Source organism: Aristolochia californica, unplaced genomic scaffold (assembly GCF_029961685.1).
Source record: "Aristolochia californica isolate CCGP_79_NKW_82.1479 unplaced genomic scaffold, dmAriCali1.0.hap1 SCAF_13, whole genome shotgun sequence".
Classification (NCBI taxonomy): Eukaryota; Viridiplantae; Streptophyta; class Magnoliopsida; order Piperales; family Aristolochiaceae; genus Aristolochia; species Aristolochia californica.
The window spans coordinates 14,124,395-14,145,398 of record NW_027181804.1 but is presented as its reverse complement, the minus strand read 5'-3'; the positions used below and the strand labels follow the sequence as shown (position 1 = coordinate 14,145,398).

Below are 21,004 nucleotides of genomic sequence, written 5' to 3'. Positions count from 1 at the left end.
TATGGAAGAGCAAATTCACACACTCATAAAAAGAATGATTTGAATGATAAAAATAACATGGGTTCCATTACTCAAGTTTATTTTCCTTCCACTAATTTTCTTTATGTTTCACAAAAAGAAAAGGAGATGGAATTACTTAAGAGGAGAACCAAGTGTCATATGGAGGAAATACATATAATAGTGTTTTCTTCAAAGTTGAGTTATTTGACCCGGGCTTGGGAATCAACTTGGGTATATGAAAAACTGGGATTTGTTATTCTATTTAACTATCCATTTTACTGTTTTATAATTAGATAAATAAATAACATATGGAATAGGTTATTTTACATACCAATGTATCATAATAAATAAACTTATATATAAATGAAATGTTATATGAAGTAACATAATTTATTTTATTTACATACTTCTAATTAAATGGGACGTCCATCCTTACGCTAAGACATGTAAGCTCAGGTAACCACCCTAGGGTGGTGGTGTCTCTATAAGGGATAAAAGGTCGCGCTTTCCAAGTCCAAGGTAGGGGTGCTTGACATGTGCCACCAATCATAGGGAAAAGGGGAAATCAAGGGGAAGAAAGAGTAAGAAACGTAGTGGTAGCAGACATTGAATTAACTTTGATTAATTTTCGTTTCTTTCGTTACCCTTTCCGAAAGAGGACTCTCTTGATATCCGGTTCGGGATCTTCTCCTCCCGTGACCTGAGGAAGGAAGAAGCTGAGATGAAATCATCAGACTCTCTGACACTCGAATCCCTGCACCGTGATGATAGCTCATCAGGTATGGATTTCCTGGAAGATCTCTTTCCGCTTTCGTCCTCGTCCGGTGATTACTGATTTTGGTATCACCGGATAATAATTTTTTTTGGGTTTCCTTTACCTTCGACACAGAGAAGGTTTGCATGAAAAATTGTTGTAGAAATTCTGGTTTTGACGAGGAATAGCCGGACTTGTTATTGGCTGAATCACCCATGTAGGGGTTTGGGGCCTGGCAAGGGGAGATCCCGGAACCCTAATTCTTTCTTTCTTTATTTCCTGGAGACCCATCATGCTTTTTATTTTGTTGTTTAATTTGGGAAATTAGGGTTGAGCGGGGTGAAAATTGGATTCTTTGTTTTGTTTTCTTTCTGCAGCTGGATTTTTGGGATGCCGAACGAGGGGAATGCAAGTAGAAGCAGAAGCAGGATGGATCTCAACCTGTATCTAGGTCTTCCTCGGTCGCCTATTCATCGTGTGTCCGATCTTGAGTGGGATCTTGCCCTGGGTTCTTTAAACTTGCAGATTTGTGGATCGTCGGAGATGACCAACTTCGTGGATGCCTTGGCAACTCACCTTCCGTACTCTCCGACTCGTGCTTCGTTTACGCCCAGCTCACAGGCCGTCGACCCCTTGGAGGAAAGTCCCCAGTTTGATTTCTCCGAGTACTCTCCTCGACCGTCTTTGCAAATCAGCCGGGATACTCTGGTGCTGGGTGATCGATCCCGTCTCGAGTATTCTCCGTACTCGCCGTCCTATGTACCTGCTTCATCAGCTGAAGAAACCCGAGTCGAACCCTTAGAGGATGCTACTAATGAAAGAGTCCACCATGTACCTTATTCCCCTTCTTATGCACCTGCTGCTATAGAGAACCCTGTACCTGTAGTTGATGAGAGTAATGCAAGCAGTCATGTTGAGTATGTGCCATACTCATCGGTCTATAGTCCTATATCGCAGCCCCTGGGACCTGAACATGCTGAGGAGCCTTTTGTCATCCAGGATGGAGATTCACATGCCCCATACTCTCCGTCATATGTAGCTGCAGAAAACATGACACCGATTCATGATGTTAGTGCCAGTGGCCAAATTTTGGCATCATCGGCCACCTTTCCTACCGTGTATGAACCATCAGTACATAGAAATGAGCCTTCAGTTCGAGGTGCTTCATCTGAAAGAGAGCTCCTTCAATACCCAGAAGTTCGTTTCCGGAGGCTAATTGAGTTGCACCGTCGTTGGCCAATTAGGAGGTTCAGGTCTACTGTTCCCTACTCACTGGACCCTGTAAATGCTGGTCCGGTGAGTCCAGGTCGAATTTTCCAAGAGCTTATGGCGTCTGACATAGCTGCAGAAGCCTCTGATACCCGGAAGGTGGATACTGCTGAACAAGTCAGTGGTGAGACTGAAGAGGAAGGAAAGCAGGAAAATGCAGTTGCTAACTTTGAATGCAACATTTGTTTGGACATGGCAAAGGAACCAGTTGTTACCTCTTGTGGTCATCTTTTTTGCTGGCTGTGTTTGTATCAGTGGCTTCATCTACACTCAGACCATAAGGAGTGTCCTGTTTGTAAAGGAGAAGTAACTGAGTCAAACATAACTCCAATTTATGGTCGGGGAAAGTCAGAATGTGAAGGAGATAAAATAAGTGGCCACCAAGACAGTGCTTCAGGTTTGAAGGTTCCACCTAGGCCCCGTGGTTACAGGCTTGAGAGCTTGAGGCGGGTTCGACGGCCACTTTCTAGAGGGTGGTTTGGTGATGAAATTAGCTCATGGAGACGTTTTGTGGATGAAGAGATTAGAAATGGAAGTGGAGTCGAGGGGTCAGATGGGAGGAATTTGCAGGGAATATATGATAGTGGTAGTCAAAGAGTGCTCACTAGGTTGAGGGCTATCCAGCGACTGCAAAGAGAGGAGAATTCAGATCCTGGATCGAATTTGGGAGCCGGGCCATCCAGAAATCCTGCAGAACTTGGGTCAGATTCTCAAAACATGACCACTCATGGTGAATCATCTACAGTTTTGCCATTTAATAATTCATTTTTGCATGAAGGAATTGATTTTTGGCGGCGGATATCCTTATATTCCATCCCCCGAACTTCCGAGAGAATTGCAGCTCTGACTGCTGGTCTGATGGAGAGGATAGCTGGCGGTGGAAGCCACTCTGGTGGCTCACCATCTGTGAACCCTCAGGTGCCTGAGTCTTCACGCAGGCAAGCCCCTCATGGGGTCTCTAGGTTGGCCGATCAGGCTTCTGCTTCTGCTTCAAGCACAATGGCTGTAATTCAGGGAGATGCGGGAGTTTCCAATGCTTCAGTAGAAGCAAATGATGTAGGAACTTCTCGTGCTGTTAGAAGAAGAAGAAGGAACGTTATATTGGGTTCTCTGGATGTAGATGGGGTTCATCCTGCAAGAAAGAGTAGAAGGATGAACTAGAACTTTTTCATAGAACAAAGCTCAAAGAAATAGTGCTAAGGGTTCTTTGGATGTGGGTGGAGTTCATCCTGCATGAACGAGGAGACGGCTGATATTTTCGCACAAGGCTCCTAATAAAATTTTGTGGTTTGAATATTTGTTAGTGTTTCCGTAGCGTGTTACTGAAGCTTAGCTCTTTCAGTAGCAATATTACTTGGATTGCTTGCATCTTGAGCTTCCATTGGAGGGCAACAGGACTTAACATATTTTTTTAGTCCCACTGGAGTTTAGTTCTCATTGTAAGCTGCTTTCTGAAGGCTTTAAGCTTGTATATGTCAATATTGCTACATGCTTATGCTTTTGCTATAAAAGTGTTTCAAGAATTTTTAGGAGAAAACAGCTAGTTCTAGTCGGTACAAATTTGGCTAACAGGATATTGCTAGTGTACATCAAATCCGTAAATCTGAGTTGATCCCACCAACTTATATCGTCATCTAACTCAGCACTTAATGTTCAGCTCTAATATGGAGGTGCATTTTCAAGATATACAAATTAATTATTTTGTTGAGTAGATGTTAACATATCATCCAATAAGCTTGTCTCATCAAATATTACTATGAAAGAGTTTTATATGATCCTCGTAGTAAGAATTCTTATAGAGGTAGAATTAATATGGAGTTAAAGAAGAGTCACGGAAGGAGGTCTTATTGTAATTGGGACAAGGGTAGTTTAATTAAGTGTTATACTTTGTGTGTAATTGGAATAATATAGTTTAATTAAGTCTTAAATTTTGGGTGTAATTGGAACAAGGGTAATTTAATTGTATTTGAATTCTACTTGATTCTTCTATTATAAATAGAGATTCATTGTACTCGAATTATATTAAATTAATGAAGTTTTTTCTTTTCCAAAAATTCAACATGATATTAGATCTATTATCTAGTAGCTTAGGTGATCTCAGAGTCGGTTCTGTGAGTTGACTCAGTTAACCCACAAAGATAATGTAATCATTTTCTGATCTATCATCTTTAGTAACTTAGGTTTGTATTCTATCTCTTTTCTTTTTTTCCTGTCCCGGTACCTATTGTTTTCTTGGCATTTTGTTGTGGACTCGATAGTGGGATGAGTCATCCAGAGGCGATGCAAATGAGTTAAGCGGTGGAGTTAATAACTTAGTAGATTTATTTTACTTTGTTTAAGTATAGCGTTAGGAGTATTTTAGCCATGATGGCACTCTTGTATTTTTTACAATTAAACTCTTTTGCGATGTAAGGCTCAAAAAGGGCACACGGACGGGAAGAAAGGATAAGCAGAATTATAACCAAAATCAGGATCGACGTTCTCCTTCATTGAACCCTAGGATCGGCGTTCTCCTTGACGAACCCAAGGGTACAGGTCTCCCTTCGATGAGCCTGGTATTCTCTTCCATTTTGTTTTCCATAACCTTCTCGCCATCATAGGTCGTTTGGGTAAATCAAGACATCCCGATTTAGCCTCTGATCCTCTAAACGACCTCTCCCTTCACCGAGTCACAAGATCAATGGTCCGGGACCATAACAACTTGGTATCATAGCAAACAACTATGGGGGAGTCGTCCAACAATGAGGAATTGATAGCCAAGCTCGGAGAGATGCTAAACGCAAGGCTAGAAGAAAGTGAAGGTCAACTGGCTGCGTTGTTGAATAGTCGAGTCTCTCACGAGGTAAATTTACAATTAGAAGTTGTCACTAATAGAATGTATGAATTGTTTGCGGGAAGAAATCCACCCCCAAGGGAAGGGGGAAGAAGCCCTACGAACAGACAGGGAGAACAGTATGCTGGACGCACAGAGCATCCAACACACGGAGGGGGTTTCAGTCCAGGAGGAGGGATGGTTTGTTATGGAATCATTAGGGGTTTATTTGCAATTTCTATTCATTAGGGGTTTATTTGTAATTTGTTGAACTTATGGCCTTTGGCATGTTTTCCCTAACTCCTTATATAGGGACGTGAGATGAATGAAGAAAGTAAGCATTGAGAAAATTAGAATTAAACAGGTTGGATTCTCCCTCAGAGGTCTAGGTCGAATTCTCCCTTTGAGGTCCAAGGTCAAGCTTCCTTTAACGCTCAATCCCTTCCTCCCCACGCTGGAAGAAATCGTCTAGTGGTTGATCCGAAATGGGGCATAACATCTTGGTATCAAAGCAGACCACCCGTGGCGATTCGTTTTCCTGGGAGGATTTGCGTCGATATTTTGTGAAACAACGTCCAGTTACGGAGAAACAAAATCAGGCCATGGAGGAAATCAAGACAGACATGTACGCCGTGAAGGACATATTACAACGGATCAAACGGCTACTGGATGAGAAAATGGGTCGTGGTCAGACGTCGTCGGGCAGTGTTATGGGCCTAGGTTAAGTACCTATGCCTTCCGCTCCTAACAGGCCGGTCTTTTGGGTAGTATTGGCTAGGTGCTTAACATTTGGTATCAGAGCGGGCTCCTATGTTGTGAGTTCGAGTCCCAGGGCGCGCAAAGGCTGGATTAAAATTAATGGTAGGTCGCGTCTAGGTATTATAGCGGTTGGGTCAGTGTCGATGTGGTTGGGCCAGTGTCATTGCACCGCCGTGGTCGTCGGCTCGTGAAGGTGGGGTGTGATGTTATAGTCCTGGGTTAAGTACCTATGCCTTCCGCTCCTAACAGGCCGGTCTTTTGGGTAGTATTGGCTAGGTGCTTAACAGGCAGTTCCTCTCTTCTGGCCGAACACCACCATTCCCACCCACCCCCAACCCCACCACTTCTGCGCCATAAAACCCTACCCCCACCTAGGGCTCCTCTGTGCCCAGCACAACCTTCGTCGGCCAAAATGCCAATTCGGGAGCTCGTGGTCATGGAAAAGCTCCCCCAAATTTCGACACCAGACGACGGCGACCCCAAATCATGCACACCAGAGGGGTTTTTCCCCACCTGTCTCACGGGAAGCCATACCTCTTCCTACACAACGGACACTTCCAGTCATAAGGATCGCAAACTCAGAAAAGCTTTCCGAACTCCCGAAATCAAAAGGCAGGGACCCAGATTTTGGGAAAACGGAAGATATTCTGCCCAAATCTCGTCGATACTGGCTGATTTGGGTTCGACCTCCCAAATCCCTTCTCACAGCCAGCAACACATCTTCCCGCACAGCAGACGAAAGTATTCCCATCTGCCTCAGTCACGGCAAATCAATTCGACCCTCCCTCCTCTGTCTCCAACAATCTACCAGCACCGACAGAACAAGAGTCCACCGAAAAATGAGGAAGCGCTATCGGAAACTTGTCCCGTGGGATGTGACTTCCGACCATCACCTCCCACTCGCAATCCCCCTCTCGGCTGAACCGAGGGAACCCAACTTCCAAATTGGGTGGGCATGGCTCAGAAAAAAATTTCGAGGGGAATTGGCTTCCGGCCAACAGCTATCAGTTTCAATCTCCTTCTCGGCAATCCAGTGGGGCACCCTCGTCCACGCAATTGCGAGGCATTGTCAAAATGGCAGCTTCGATTCGGCATCTCTGGTTTTTGATAGAATGGTCAAAGCAGGTTCTCAGCCAAACTCTGTTACTTATTCGTGTTTCCTTCACGGTCTTGGCAATGCTGGTCATCTTAAGGAAGCATGTGATCTGCTCATTGACATGAGAAATAGAGGTGTTTGTCCTAACTTCGAACTTACACTGGTTTGATCCCTAGGTTGTTTAGAATGGATTACTTTGAATTTCCTATTGGCTTGTTTAACAAGATGTTACAAGATAGTGTGGTTCTTCACCCAGTCACTTATAATGATCGGCAGCCATGGTATGAATTACTAGTCATACCTCTTCGGTTTGAGCTTCTGTGTTCAATCATGATTCCACTTTCTCTCAAGGTTTCTCTCGATTCTATGAAGAGTTTATATGCAACATTTATAGACTGGGATGATGAGATGTATGATACGGACACCAACACCCATTCCCATGCTACAAATACAGCAATCTGTGAGGATTTGGGACCAGTAGAGTACATTTTGCCTATTGTTAATGCTTGTTCTGAAGTTTATAGAAAGTCAGGTAGCTTTCATTTTCTCTGTAAGCACAGTTTGGATGGAACTCACCCTAGAGCTGACGGCAGTATTGACCTACTGACTAAATTTTGCAGTTCTACTACTGGTATATGTACTTCTCTTGGAATTCATAGTGAGAGTGAGCTTGCAATGACATGTGGAGCTATTGCAAGAAGGTTAGACCATGATAGATTTGGATTGGATGTGGAATTTGTTCCAAATATAATAGAATAACTTCCTGAGGCCCACTCTTGTTGCCAATATTATATGAGGAAGACTTATTTGGGTCCCACAGTGATGACTTGCTCAGAAAATCTAAGAAGCAGCGCAATGAGGATTTGTTTAATGAACCGAGAGTTCCTCTTCCTTGTCGACCTTTGAGCAGCATGCTTCCACCAAAGCTGGCTGGTGATGTTATTCAGGCATGGGAATTACTATTTTTTTTATGACGTATTAGAGCTAGAAGAGCCTATATACTTTGAGGAACTTCAAAAAGAACTCCTTGACCCATGGTTTGATGATCCAAACTATCTTGAAAAAGTTGAAAAAGAAATACAGCAAGAAAAAAACCTTTCCATGCGGGCAGTGAGCGCCCTGGCTTGCCCACTTCTTCGTCTACTTGTGAAGCTGGAATTCCTCCCAAGGATTATCTCAATGATTCAATTATTATGATTGAAGTGGAGTCCAGCACTAAAGCTGCTCATTTGAAGAAATTGGATCATGCCCCTGAAAATCTTCAACTCTTTAGGGCCGATTGTTGGCTTATGTCTCTCTTGGTGCGGCTAATGCAGGATGTGCTGGAGTCTTCCATGTTGCAAGTCCATTCCCTCTGGGTAGTGTCCCCAATCCAGAGATTGACTTAATTGAGCCTGCTGTGACTGGTACCCTCAATGTACCTAAGGCCTTAACTAAGGCACTTGTGAGACAGGTTATTGTTGTTTCTTCTCCCTTTGTTGTTCCTATGCCAACGACGTGGCCAAAGGATAAAATTAGGGATGAGACTTGCTGGTCAGACAAAGTATACTGCAAAACAACTGGGAACTGGTATTGCCTTGCAAAAACAGCAGCCGCAAGTGAAGCTTTGGAGTATGGACAAAAACACAACATCCGGCGCATAGTTGATGTCCGAGATGTAGTTGAAGCTCTTCTCCTTATCTATGCAAGATCAAAGGCATCTGGGAGATCCATATGTGGCCCCCATGCAATACGGGCACATGATTTAGTTGATAAGTTACTGAGCATGTTTTCACAGTATAATTATCCTCAAAATTTTGTCAATGGTGGTGATGATATTTGTCTGAGCTTTGAGAGGGTGAAGAGTTTAGGATGCTAAAAAAAAAATAAAATTTGCTCCTCTGCTAGGTTGCTCTACTTTTGTACGGACATGCCATTCTACATTCGAGCTTGAGGGCAAGCTCGTTCTCCAGGAGGGGAGTAATGTTATGGACTCATTAGGTGTCTATTTGCAATTTCTATTCATTAGGGTTTTATTTGTAATTTCTATTAATTAGGGGTTTATTTGTAATTTGTTGAACTTATGGCCTTTGGCATGTTTTCCCTAACTCCCTATATAGGGATGTGAGATGAATGAAGAAATTAAGCATTGAGAAAATTAGAATTAAACAGGTCGGATTCTCCCTCAGAGGTCTAGGTCGGATTCTCCCTTTGAGGTCCAAGGTCGAGCCTCCTTCAAGGCTAAATCCCTTCCTCCCCACACTGGAAGAAATCGTCCAGTGGTTGATCCAAAATGGGGCATAACGGTTCCGAGATACAAAAAACTGGACTTCCCTATTTTTAATGGGTCAGAGGACCCTCTAATTTGGCTTTATAGGTGTGAATTTTTTTTTCTAACCGAAGGACGGCTGAAATAGACAAGGTGGGATTGGCCGCCTTCCACATGTTCGATGAAGCGCAGCTATGGGGCCATCAATTGGAATTGGAGAACCAGGATTTAGATTGGGAAGAATTTAAAGAGTTGTGTACAATTCGGTTTGGACCACCTACCCCAGAGCAACCCATTGGGGGATTTAGTGCTGTAAAGACAAACAAGACGTGTCGAGTAATATAAAAAATTATCCCAAGAAACATTGGCTCGGGCTAGTAAGATTGTGAGGGTGGACCAACAGGTTGGTCTGTTTACAGTAGGCTTGACTGAATCACTACGATTAGAAGTGGAACTCCTTTCTCCTACGAATCTAGCAAGAGCAATGAATTTGGCCAGAGCCTTAGAAGCAAAGCAAAAAATTCAAGCACGAAGGCCAAATTGGTAAGAGGGGAAAAATAATTCTGGAGTGACCACAACAACCCAACCGTGGAGAAATAATGTTGCTACAGGTACTTCAACAACAACTAAGCCCAGTCCTTCCAACCCGGCATTCATCCGAAAATTGAACAGGGCAGAGATGGAAGATAGAAGATCGAAAACATTATGTTATAATTGTGATGAGCAGTACACTTTCAGTCATCAATGTAAAAAGTTATTTTGGCAGGAGGTTGAGGATGAAGAAGAGGATGTATCGGAAGTGGAGCCGGCTGAAGTGGAAGAACCTGCTATTTCATTGAATGCCATAACCGGACTCAAGTCCACCAAGACTATGCAAATGTGTGCGTTAGTCCAAGGTCAGCCCTTACTAAGTCTGGTGGATTCAGGGAGTACTTATAATTTTTTGAGTCTCATAGTAGCCCAACATTTACAACTTGAGATACAACCTCAACCAATTGCTTTGGTTTCGGTTGCCAACGCGGAAAAGTACCTAGCTACAGAGTCAGCAAACCTGTAACATTTTCTATTGATGATACTTGTTTTTCTGCAGAATTTTTTATTATACCATTAGCCGGATTTGACATGGTTTTGGGAATCAAATGGCTCCAACTTTGAGTCCCATTTTGTGGGATTTCTCGGCTCTAACTATGAGCTTTGAGAGTGGAGGGAATCAGGTTCGATTACAGGGCAGTCAGGCTGACTCTCCAGCATAGTTACACGTACTCCACTCCCAAGAGACTTAACTTTTGGCTGAATTCACCCACATATTTCAAGAACCTTCAGGTCTGCCTCCCTTGAGACATTGTGACCATCGGACCTGTTTGAAGGCTGGGTTAGAGGTAGTAGTAGTTCATCCTTATCTGTACCCACACCTACAAAAGGATGAAATTGAACGTCAATGCAAACTTATGCTAGAACAAGGCCTCATCCGACCGAGTAGGTCCCCTTTCTCCTCTCCCATTCTTTTGGTGAAGAAACAAGACAACACTTGGAGGTTTTGTTTTGACTACAGAGAATTGAATGCCAAAACAATCCAAGACAAATTTCCAATACTTGTCGTGTATGAGTTACTAGATGAATTATATGGTGCTCAATTTTTCACTAAATTGGATTTGAGGTCGGGTTATCACCAAGTCAGGATGTATCCTTCGGATATTGAGAAGACAACATTCTGCACCCACCATGGCTACTTTGAATTTGTAGTCATGCTTTTCGGTCTATCAAATGCGCCGTCCACCTTCCAGGCCTTGATGAATGAGTTATTTAGTGCTTATCTAAGAAAATTCGATTTAGTTTTCTTTGACGATATTTGAATCTTCAACAAGTCTTGGAAACATCACTTAGAGCACTTACGTATTGTCTTCCAACTTCTTCGAGCACATCATTTGTACTTGAAACATTCCAAGTGTTCTTTTGGAAGACCTCAGGTGGCCTATTTGGGTCACCTAATCACAACAACAAGGGTGACAGTGGATCCGAAAAAAATTCAAGCCATCATGAATTGGCCCCAACCAACCCACATTTCAGCACTCAGAGGATTTTTGGGTTTATCTGGCCATTGCTGCAAGTTCATTCACAATTATGGTCCATTAGAAACTCCTTTAACAAACCTTCTCAGATGTACTGCATTTCGGTGGATTGACGCTACCAACCAATCATCCAAGGAACTCAAGCAAGCTTTAGCCTCCGCTCCAATTCTGCAGCTACCAGATTTTGACGATGTATTTGTAGTGGAATGTGAGGCTTCAAAAGGTGGTATTGGGGCGGTGCTTCAACGATCACAACACCCTATTGCCTATTTCAGTCGTCAGCTAGCAAACCACCATCACAAATTACCAGCGTACGATCGAGAACTCATTGGATTAGCGAAGGCGGTTCGCCATTGGAGGTCGTACTCGTGGGACAAATTTTTTACTATCCGCACAGATCACTACAACCTAAAATTTTTGTTGGACCAGAGGATTTCCACATCCCCACAGTAGCATTGGATTAGCAAATTAATGGATTTTGACTTTATGGTGGAATATAAGGCTGGTACCTTGAACAAAGCGGCTGACGCTCTCGCACGACGTTCAGAGGAACCACCACAACTTCATGCCATCAGTCACCCCCAACCTCTCCTACTTGACTCCATCAAAAAGGAAATCCAGCATACCCCAGAACTCAAAGACTTGTATCAACAGATTGCCGAGGGGAAAAAGCATTCCAAATGGTCAATTCAAGACAAGAGCATTTTATATAAGGGGCGCATTTACCTTTCCTCCTCGTTTCCCTTGGTTGTAGAGGTCTTATCAGCCTATCACGACAACACTCATGAGGGCCTCCACAAAACGTTACATCGGATTCGAGGCGATTTTTATTGGGAGGGTATGAAATCAGTAATTGCGCAGTATGTGGCTGCTTGTCAAGTTTGTCAAAGGAACTAGGCAGAACATTTAAGTCCAACGGGTGTTCTAAAACCACTCGATCTTCCCACACAGGTATGGTCTGACATATCTATGGATTTCATTGAGGGTCTCCCTAAAGCTTCGGGCAAGTCTGTCCTTTTTTTAGTGGTAGACCGATTTTCGAAGTATGCCCATTTTATCCCATTGGAGCACCCATATACAGCGACAAGTGTGGAGCAAGTGTTCTTCGCCACTATTGTTCGTCTCCATGGCATTCCGGAATCGATTGTGAGTGATAGGGATGTCGTCTTTAGCAGCCATTTCTGGCAAGACCTTTTCAAATTATGTGGGACTAAACTCAAGTTTTCCTCGGCTTATCACCCTCAATCAGATGGCCAAACATAAGTGGTAAACCACACAGCTGAAATGTATTTGAGGTGTTTTGTTGGTGACCGTCCTAAACGTTGGGTGGAATGGCTTTCGTGGGCTGAGTATTGCTATAATACGTCTTTCCATACTGCCTTACAAGCTACAGCCTTCCGGGTCTTATACGGGCGAGACCCCCCTCAGTTGCTCTCCTATGTTCCAGGCTCCACAAGAGTTGATTCAATAGACCAAGCCCTTGTGGATAGTGATCAAATGCTGCAAAATGCTGTCGAACACCTTCAAAAAGCTCAGGTTCGTATGAAAGAATATTATGACCACGTCCACCGAGATGTTCAATACAATCTTGGGGATGTGTTGTGGCTCCGTCTTCAGCCTTACCATCAAAAGTCCATAGCTGGCCGTCGGCACAAGCTGTCTCCTAAATATTTTGGTCCCTTCACTATTATTCAGAGTGTCAGGCCGGTTGCCTATAAGTTGCACCTTCCACCTGATTCCAAGCTTCACAATGTTTTCCATGTGTCGTTGCTCAAGCCGTTCAAGGGGCCAGCACCACCTCCAGCTCCATTTTTACCACCAATTGAAGAAGGGGCCGTTGTTCTCACTCCCTCATAGATATTGGGTGCTAGACAACACTAGATTGGGTGGGAGGTCCTTGTTCAATGGACCAACACAGATGCCACGGAGGCCACTTGGGCGGATGTGGACGTCTTCCAACAAGCTTACCCTACCTTCGAGCTTGATGACAAGCTCTGTCTCGAAGGGGGGAGTGATGTTGTGGACTTGATAGCGGGATGAGTCATCCAGAGGCGATGCGGATGAGTTAAGTGGTAGTGTTAATAACTCAGTAGGTTTATTTTACTTTGTTTAAGTATAGCGTTAGGAGTATTTTAGCCATGATGGCATTCTTGTAATTTTTATAATTAAACTCTCTTGTGATGTAAGGCTCAAATAGGGCATACGGATGGGAAGATAGGGTAAGCAGAATTTTAACCAAAATCAGGATCGGCGTTCTCCTTCATTGAACCCTAGGATCGGCGTTCTCCTTGACAAACCCAAGGGAATAGGTCTCCCCTCGATGAGCCTGGTATTCTCATTCTCTTCCATTCCATTTTTCATAACCTTTTCACCATCATAGGTCGTCCGGGTAAATCAGGACATCTTGGTTTAGCCTATGATCCTCTAAACGACCACTCCCTTTGCCGAGCCACAAGATCAATGGTCCGGGACCATAACACATTTACAATTCCATGCTTAATTTTCAGATTTCAAATTATATATTTATGGAAAGATCTTCGAGTCAGTTGAATTTCTAGAAAAGAGAAAAATTTCACTAACTTGATGTAATTTGAGTACAAGAGCCCCTATTACAATAGAGGAAAGTAGTAGAGTCCAATTACAATTAAATTATCTTTTGTCCCAATTACACCCAAAGTCTAACACTTAAAGATAAATTTTAGCATAATTAAATAATTGAATATAAATAGAAGACTAACATAATAAACCACCTTTTAACTGAAACCCTTTCGTGAGACCTCCTTCCATAATAATTCTAGCTCTGTAAGACTTTTTATTGTGAGAGTCATGTAAGACTCTTCCATCTTTGCTATTCAACACTCCCCCTCAAGCTGAAGTTTATAACTTTACCTTGCAATGAAAATGATTCTTGGTTTTTAATTTTCTTTATCTGAAAAATTCTTCACAGATGCAATTCTTCATCGTTTGTACTCCGTCTTTCTTGAATATTTCGGTCACAAAAAAATTACCACAACATGAGGAATAAATACTTCTTTCTTGTACATCTTCTTCTACTTCTCCCCCTCAAGCTGGAAGGTATCGGTGTAATCCCAACTTGAAACAAAAAAATAACTATATTTATTGTCTCATCCATCAATGTGTCCCAAGTATAAGAACTGAATTAGATACAAAGTCACAAAAAATAATCGGGTGATGTATGTATAAAAAAGGTTGAAACCTACCTCATATGATTTCAAACAAAAGAGTGATAATAATCACTAAGAAGGATAATGCCTATCACTCAACGGACGAAGATAAAAACCTTCTTAAGTGTACTCATAAAAAAGTCTCAATGGACTTAAAACACCCATATATAAGGAGAAACCAACCGAAGCAACGCACAAGAGGTTCGCCCAAAGGGCTATGCGAGAGTTAAAAAATGATGGTAGGGGAAAGGTAACCGATAAAAAGGGGTACATGAAGAATGAAATGGAGGAAAAATAACCAACTTGATAATAAGAAGGAGACTGTAACAATAGAAAAATAACTTAACAAATTTGACCAAATATGACCTTAAGATAATTTCATGAGGGTGATCAAATTTTTTTGGAGTTGATGATGTTGAAGATATACAACCAAGTAATAAAAACAGAAAACTTGAAAACGACATTGACTATGGAAACTCTGATAATTGCATAACTAAATTTACAAGTTCTGCATAATCAAAATATAAACTTTCTAATGATAGACTTTCTTGAAGTAGCAGCACCTTCCTAAATTAGACTTTCCAAAGATAAGAGATTTCTAGGATCGAAGAGTCTTCAAAAAAGAAGATAGTGCTGAAGTTAGACCAAAACTATCTGATTAGAAGATAAATTTTGCTAGAAAACTCAGATTTTTGAAGAAAAATAAACTCAAATCACGTCAATACCTCGAGAGATAATAGGAGAGAAGATAGGAAAAACAAAGAATTTTTTTGGCAAAATTGACCTTTGGTAATTATGATATCAATTTCTCAAAAAATATAGCTCATAATTATAAATGGTTTATTTCTTAAGAAACTAGACTTGAAGAACTTTAATTTGATACCTAATTTGACACAAAAATATTCGTTCTTGAATCTTTTATGATGATCTCTTGATTCTCTTTGTTTTGTAGCTTGACTATTATCGATTCCCATTTGAATATCTTCTTAAATATAGATCAGATTGACATGAAATTTTCTCCTTATAAACTAGACTTCAATAAATTTCATTTAAGTATAACTTATCTTCATTTTTTAGATAAATAATCTGATATATCTTTGACTCTGTAATTTGGCCAAATTGAGTACTCTTTCTTCTTTGGCCAATATGACCATTGACTCTTCTGAGATTGATATCTCCCTCTAAAAAACTCAGATTGAGAATTGATTGAATAGGTAAGAAAATAGAATATATATATTTATTTTGATATATAATTCTCTTTATAAAGTCTCATTCTTGATGGGACAAAAGGATCGATAGTTAAAGCTTTCTCTAGCAACTTAAACCTCTATTGCAGTCTGACCTTTGTTGTTTCAAATATCGATTTCTCTTAGTAGAAAACTCTGATTGCCAAAATTATTTTTGCATTGGAAGTAGACTCGAAGATATTTCCATAAATATATATTTTTCAATATGAAAATCTCATTATGGAGGTGCGAACGCCAAGAAAACAATGGGTATTGAGACTATAAAGAGAAAAAAAGATAGAATATAAACTGAAACTACTAGTGATGATAGATCAGAAAAGATCACATTATCTCTGTAGGTTGACCAAGTCAACTCACAGAATCTGCTCTAATACCATATTGAATTCCTTGAAAAAAGAAAAACATCACTACTACTTGTAATCTGAGTACACGAGCCCCTATTTAATAGAGGAAAGTAGTACAGTCCAATTATAATTAAACTACCCTTGCCCCAATTACACCCAAAGTCTAACACTTAAAGATAAGTCCTAGCATAATTAAATAATTGAAAATAAATAGAAAACTAACATAACTAAAACACCTTTTAATTGAAACTCTTCTATGAGACCTCCTTCCATAATAATTCAGGCTTTATAAGTCTTCTTATTGTAAGAGTCATGTAAGACTCTTCCATCTCTGTTCTTCAATAGAGTCTACTTTCCAACGTAAAAAATAATTTTGGCAGTCAAAGTTTTTTACAAAGAGAAATCGATATTTGAAGTAGTAAAGGTCAACCAAGAGAGATTCGAGAAGCAGTAGAAAGCTACAACTTTCTTTGCATTTTAATACTATCATGAATGATGCTTTATATGAAAAAGTCTATATCAAAAAATATATTTGTAAGTCTATTTTCTTACCTATCCATCCAATTCTCAATTTGAGTTTTCTAGAGGGAGATATCAATTTCGAAAGAATCAATGGTCATGCTAGAAAAGAAGAAAGGGTACTCAGTTTGGCCAAATTAAAGAGTCCGAAATCTATCAGATTCTTTCTCTAAAAAGAAGTATATTTTTCCAAAAAAATTATACTTGGATAAAGGGTATCGAAATCTAGTTTCAGAATGAGAAACTTTCATGTCAATCTGATATATGTTTAAGGAGATATTTGCATTTGAGTTGTCGAGCTACAGAATGAAGCAAATCAAAAGGTTATAAAATATTCAAGAATGAAGTTTTTTTATGTCAATTTGGATACCAATTTAAAGCTCTTTGAGTCTAGTTACTTGATCAACAAACTGTTAGATTTAGGATCCCATGGTGTGAGTAATAACCTAGCTAGTTTAGGTCGAAGAAAGTTATAAGAGGAAGAGAAAAAGAAGAGAGAAAGAGAAGATGATTGAGTGAGAAAGGAAGGAGGAGGAGGAGGAGAGAGGTTGGAGAGTGATAGAAGGAAGCAGGATTAGGGTTAGGTGACATGCCTAATATTCCCCCTCAACATATATTTATAGTATTGAATATCTTATAAATTACATCAATGCCCTTTACCCTAATAAAGGAGGAAAGGGAAAGAAATAAAGTCATTATACATCATTGCCACTATACTCGGGTTACATCTTTCAACACTCCCCCTCAATTTGGGGTAGAGAAAACATCATAAATACCCAGTTTGTTTGTATCTTGGATGTGACCTGCTTTGTGAGTATATCTGCTAGATGAAACATGTTTGAGAGATATAATGCCAACTTGAAAATTTTCTTGTATGAAATGACAACCTACCTCAATATGTTTTGTTCTCTCGAGGAAAACTAGATTTCAAGTAATGTGGAGGGTTGTCTGGTTGTCACAATATAGTTCCATATAATCTTCCTAGTGAAGCCCTAATTTGGTAAGGAGGGATTTGAACAATAGAAGCTCACTGATTGTATGGTTCATAGCTCTGTATTCCACTTTGGCACTGGATCTCGCAACCACATTATGCTTTTACGCCTCCATGTACCAAGTTCTCTCCAACTAAAGTGCAATACCCATGTTGATTTTGAGGACTCCATGGATTTAGCTCATGGAGAAAAAGAGAGAGGAATACGTGAGGCAAAAGAGGACGAGGAAATTAGGGTTTTGGACTTAACCAAACCCTCCCCTATAAGATATATTTACAGGTATCAAAACTACCAATATTACAAGTATATAATAAGAGTGAAGAAGAGACAAAAAACATAAACTAATTACGTCAGTGCCACCCTAATTACATCATATATTCCAACACCCCCCTCAAGCTGGGAGGTAATGGCAGTGATCCAAGCTTGAACGAAATAACATAAATGTAGTAAAAATCTCCTCCATCACGGTGTCCCAAGGATAAGTACGAAATTGGACACAAATTCTCACAAGGTAAAAATGGGTGATAAAACATAAGTCAAAACCAAACTTAAGAATTTCAAACGAATATAGTGAAAATAATCACTAAACTGGGCAATGCTTTTCATATTACAAGATGGCGATAAAATACCCACGGGTACATATGAAAAGTCTCAATGGACTTAAAACACCCACATAAGTAGAAGGGACCAACCAAAGCAATGCTCCAACAAGTTTGGCCAATAAGGGTAAGTGAGAGTCAAATAAAGTGTTGAATTTAGGATCCCATTTCCATAATTCCAGGCAAGAGAAAGAATAAATAAAAAGAAGAAAAGGGAAGAAGAGCTCTCAGGTAGAGAGAATAAACAATAAAGGAGAAAAGAGAGGTTGCACCAAGCAAAAAGAGAGGGAGAGAGTAACTCGAGAATGAGATGTGTAATTTGATGAATTCAAAAATTATAACTCCTCTATTTATAGTAGAGGAGGAGGTAGAGTCCTTATACAATTAGCCTTTAAATCCTAATTACATTCCAACTCTAACTCTCTAAGATAAGTCTATCCAAACCAATCTACTAGAAGACTAATATGAGTTGAAATAGGACTCTTTCTTCATTCACGTGAATATAAGGGAGAAGTCCAGCTCGTGGCCTTATCCATGTGGGTCCCTCATGATCTTCTACCTCATCATAATAAGGTTGACAACTCGTGAGATATTTGTGGGTCTCACTTGATCTTCAAGTCTTCTAACTCAGTTATGCTTGTGCTTCTTAATTCCTTAACTCGTGCACCATGATAAGGTTGACAGCTCATGAGATATTTGTGGGTCCCACTAGCTCGAGCACCATGGTGGGTCCCACATTGTAACACTCCCCCTCAAGCTAGGGGTGAGAAGACATCATATATGCTGATCATGCTGCATATGGTAGACATAATCTTGTGAGTGACAGGCTTGGTGAGTGTTGGAAGATGGGCTCAAGCCCACGAGCTCAAGACAATAAGCCCACACGTCAAAGGAGTGGAATATGTGTAAAATATGGTACTTTCCATAAATATGGCATAGAAGTGTAAATATGTGTTCCTTTTATGTTTTTTGTTTTATCAAGTTGTAGCCCTAAGGGCATTGTAAAACTATAAATAAAGGCATTGGCTAAGATATAGGGCATTGAAGCACTCTCCTCTCTTTCCACAAATTCGTCCAGCCCTCATTTTTCTTTTTGACGCAAACCTCTTCTCCCTTAACCCTAACTCTCTCCTTCCACGTTCTTCTTCTTCTCTCCTCCTTTCTTCTTCTTCTTCTTCTTTCTTGTTGATATAAAGTTCCTTTCATGATATCCTAAATTCTACATGGTATCAGAGCAAGGAGTTTAGGATCTCTCTCCATGGAGTTATTATGAAATATGTTCAAGAAGTTATAAAAGGAGTTCAGTCATGTAGAGATAAGTTCATGCTCTTCTTATTTACGTTTTTTTTTTGTTTCCTTTTCTTATTTACATACTCCTTTTACTGTTTTTCTTTACTTCTTGAATTTTGAGTCACATCAAGTCAAGATAAATCTTTATATGTTGTAAAGAGTTATTTCTATGACTAAATTGATGTTATAATCATGAATCCTTCTAAATCAATTACAAGCGTGATCAAGATCATTTGCTATTTGCATCTTATTAAGATTGATGGGTGAAATTAAACTACCTTTATGTAATTTGGATCCATCTCATTTGAGGTAGAATTCCAGCACATGTTGCTGTATCTTCTCCTACTTAAGGTTGCTCATGGGTTTGTGTTATGTTGATGGATTCCCATTATATATTTGATGAAATTTCAGCAGTCATTTACCCTTTGTAGTTCCGTTTTTTAACTTCAACAATTGGATTTTTTTTTACGTTGAAGTCTCCCATGAGCTGAAGATAAATCTCTTCCAAGTGTCTTGGTTTGCCGTTAAATCTTCTCTAAATTTTTGTCTATTGCTTGTTTGTGTTGGAGTTTGGACTAAGGCCTAATCGGTTGCATCTACTTTCTTCTCTTCGTTCTTATGAATACAAGAGAAGTTGAGTGATGGCTGGATGTTATTATCACTTTCTAAAGGCACAAATTTGTTGATAATTTGGTGCTTGCCCTCGTGAAAGAAATTGGTTCTTGTTCTCTTTTGTTTTGTGACTGATTTGGTCTACGGGTTCTTCAAATTACATTGAGTAATTGTTCTTTGAAGAAGGTCTTTTCCCTTGACCTCCATATTTTACTTGCCTCATCATGGAGATTGGATACAATAGTAATAAGAGTGATATACTCCGTATTACTACAATTCCACTTAGAGGTCTCTCCAATTACATGAGCTGGTCACAATCGGTTCGAAGGGTTCTTATTACTCGTGACCTCTTGAGCCACGTTGGTAACTTTCCTCCTCCGATTGATGAAGAAAATGGGTCCTACCACAAGTGGGTTAAGGATGATAACATGGTGAAAATTTGGCTCATTAATAGCATGGAAGAGCAGGTGGCTAACAATGTGGTCCACTTGGAAACCGCCAAGAACATATGGGACACTTGTGCCAAGCTTTACTCAAGCACTGCTTCATTACAAAAATATATGATGTCTTACAAAACATGTTGCATACGAAACATGGAGATAATATTCACGAAATTTTTGGCATGGTTTCGAGGTCTTCTACAAGAATAGAAACTAGCTCAGCCATATTCCACTGATATTGCCATTCAAGAACGACAAAGAGAAGCTTTGGCAGCAGCCATTTGCTTATTGAATATTAAACCATACCTTGAGGTGGCCAAAACTCAGCTTCTAAGTTCTTTTGCTCTTCCATCCTTCGATGATATTAGTGCTACATTACTTCGGATACCGGATCCATCCCCTTCTCCTATTGATGCTCCAGCGATGATGTTCTCTGGCAATTGGGGAACATCTTCCTCATCCCGAGGATGGGGCAGAAATATGAGAGGGGTTAAAGATAGAGGTGGTAGAACGGGTCAGAATTCTTTCCGTACTGAGCCTCAACTTTGCACTTATTATGGCCGTTAGAACCACCTTGTGTCATCATGCTGGAAACTTCATGGCAAGCCTGATTGGGCCACAACTAACCTAGTCTCGGTTAACGTTGAGAAAAATGAAGATAAGGCTGAATCATCATCTGAAAATGTGACTCTTTTGGCTGAGGACTATGCTGCATTTTAGAAAATGAAGTCCTTCATGGAATCATCTACTGCTGCCACTACTATTGCCT

General features: G+C 40.4%; 1 protein-coding gene across 1 annotated transcript; it reads left to right on the top strand.

The window, feature by feature from the left end:
* Nucleotides 1-537: 537 nt before the first annotated feature.
* Nucleotides 538-3,560, top strand: LOC137948175 (uncharacterized). Its single transcript, XM_068794156.1, has 2 exons — nt 538-779; nt 1,132-3,560. Exon 2 carries the CDS (start codon nt 1,145-1,147, stop codon nt 3,182-3,184), a length of 2,040 nt encoding a protein of 679 aa, XP_068650257.1. The 5' UTR covers nt 538-779; nt 1,132-1,144; the 3' UTR covers nt 3,185-3,560.
* The last annotated feature ends 17,444 nt before the right edge of the window (nt 3,561-21,004 follow it).

Excerpts from the sequence above, each read along its gene's own strand:
- LOC137948175 (XM_068794156.1), top strand. The coding sequence starts at position 1,145 with ATGCCGAACGAGGGGAATGCAAGTAGAAGCAGAAGCAGGATGGATCTC.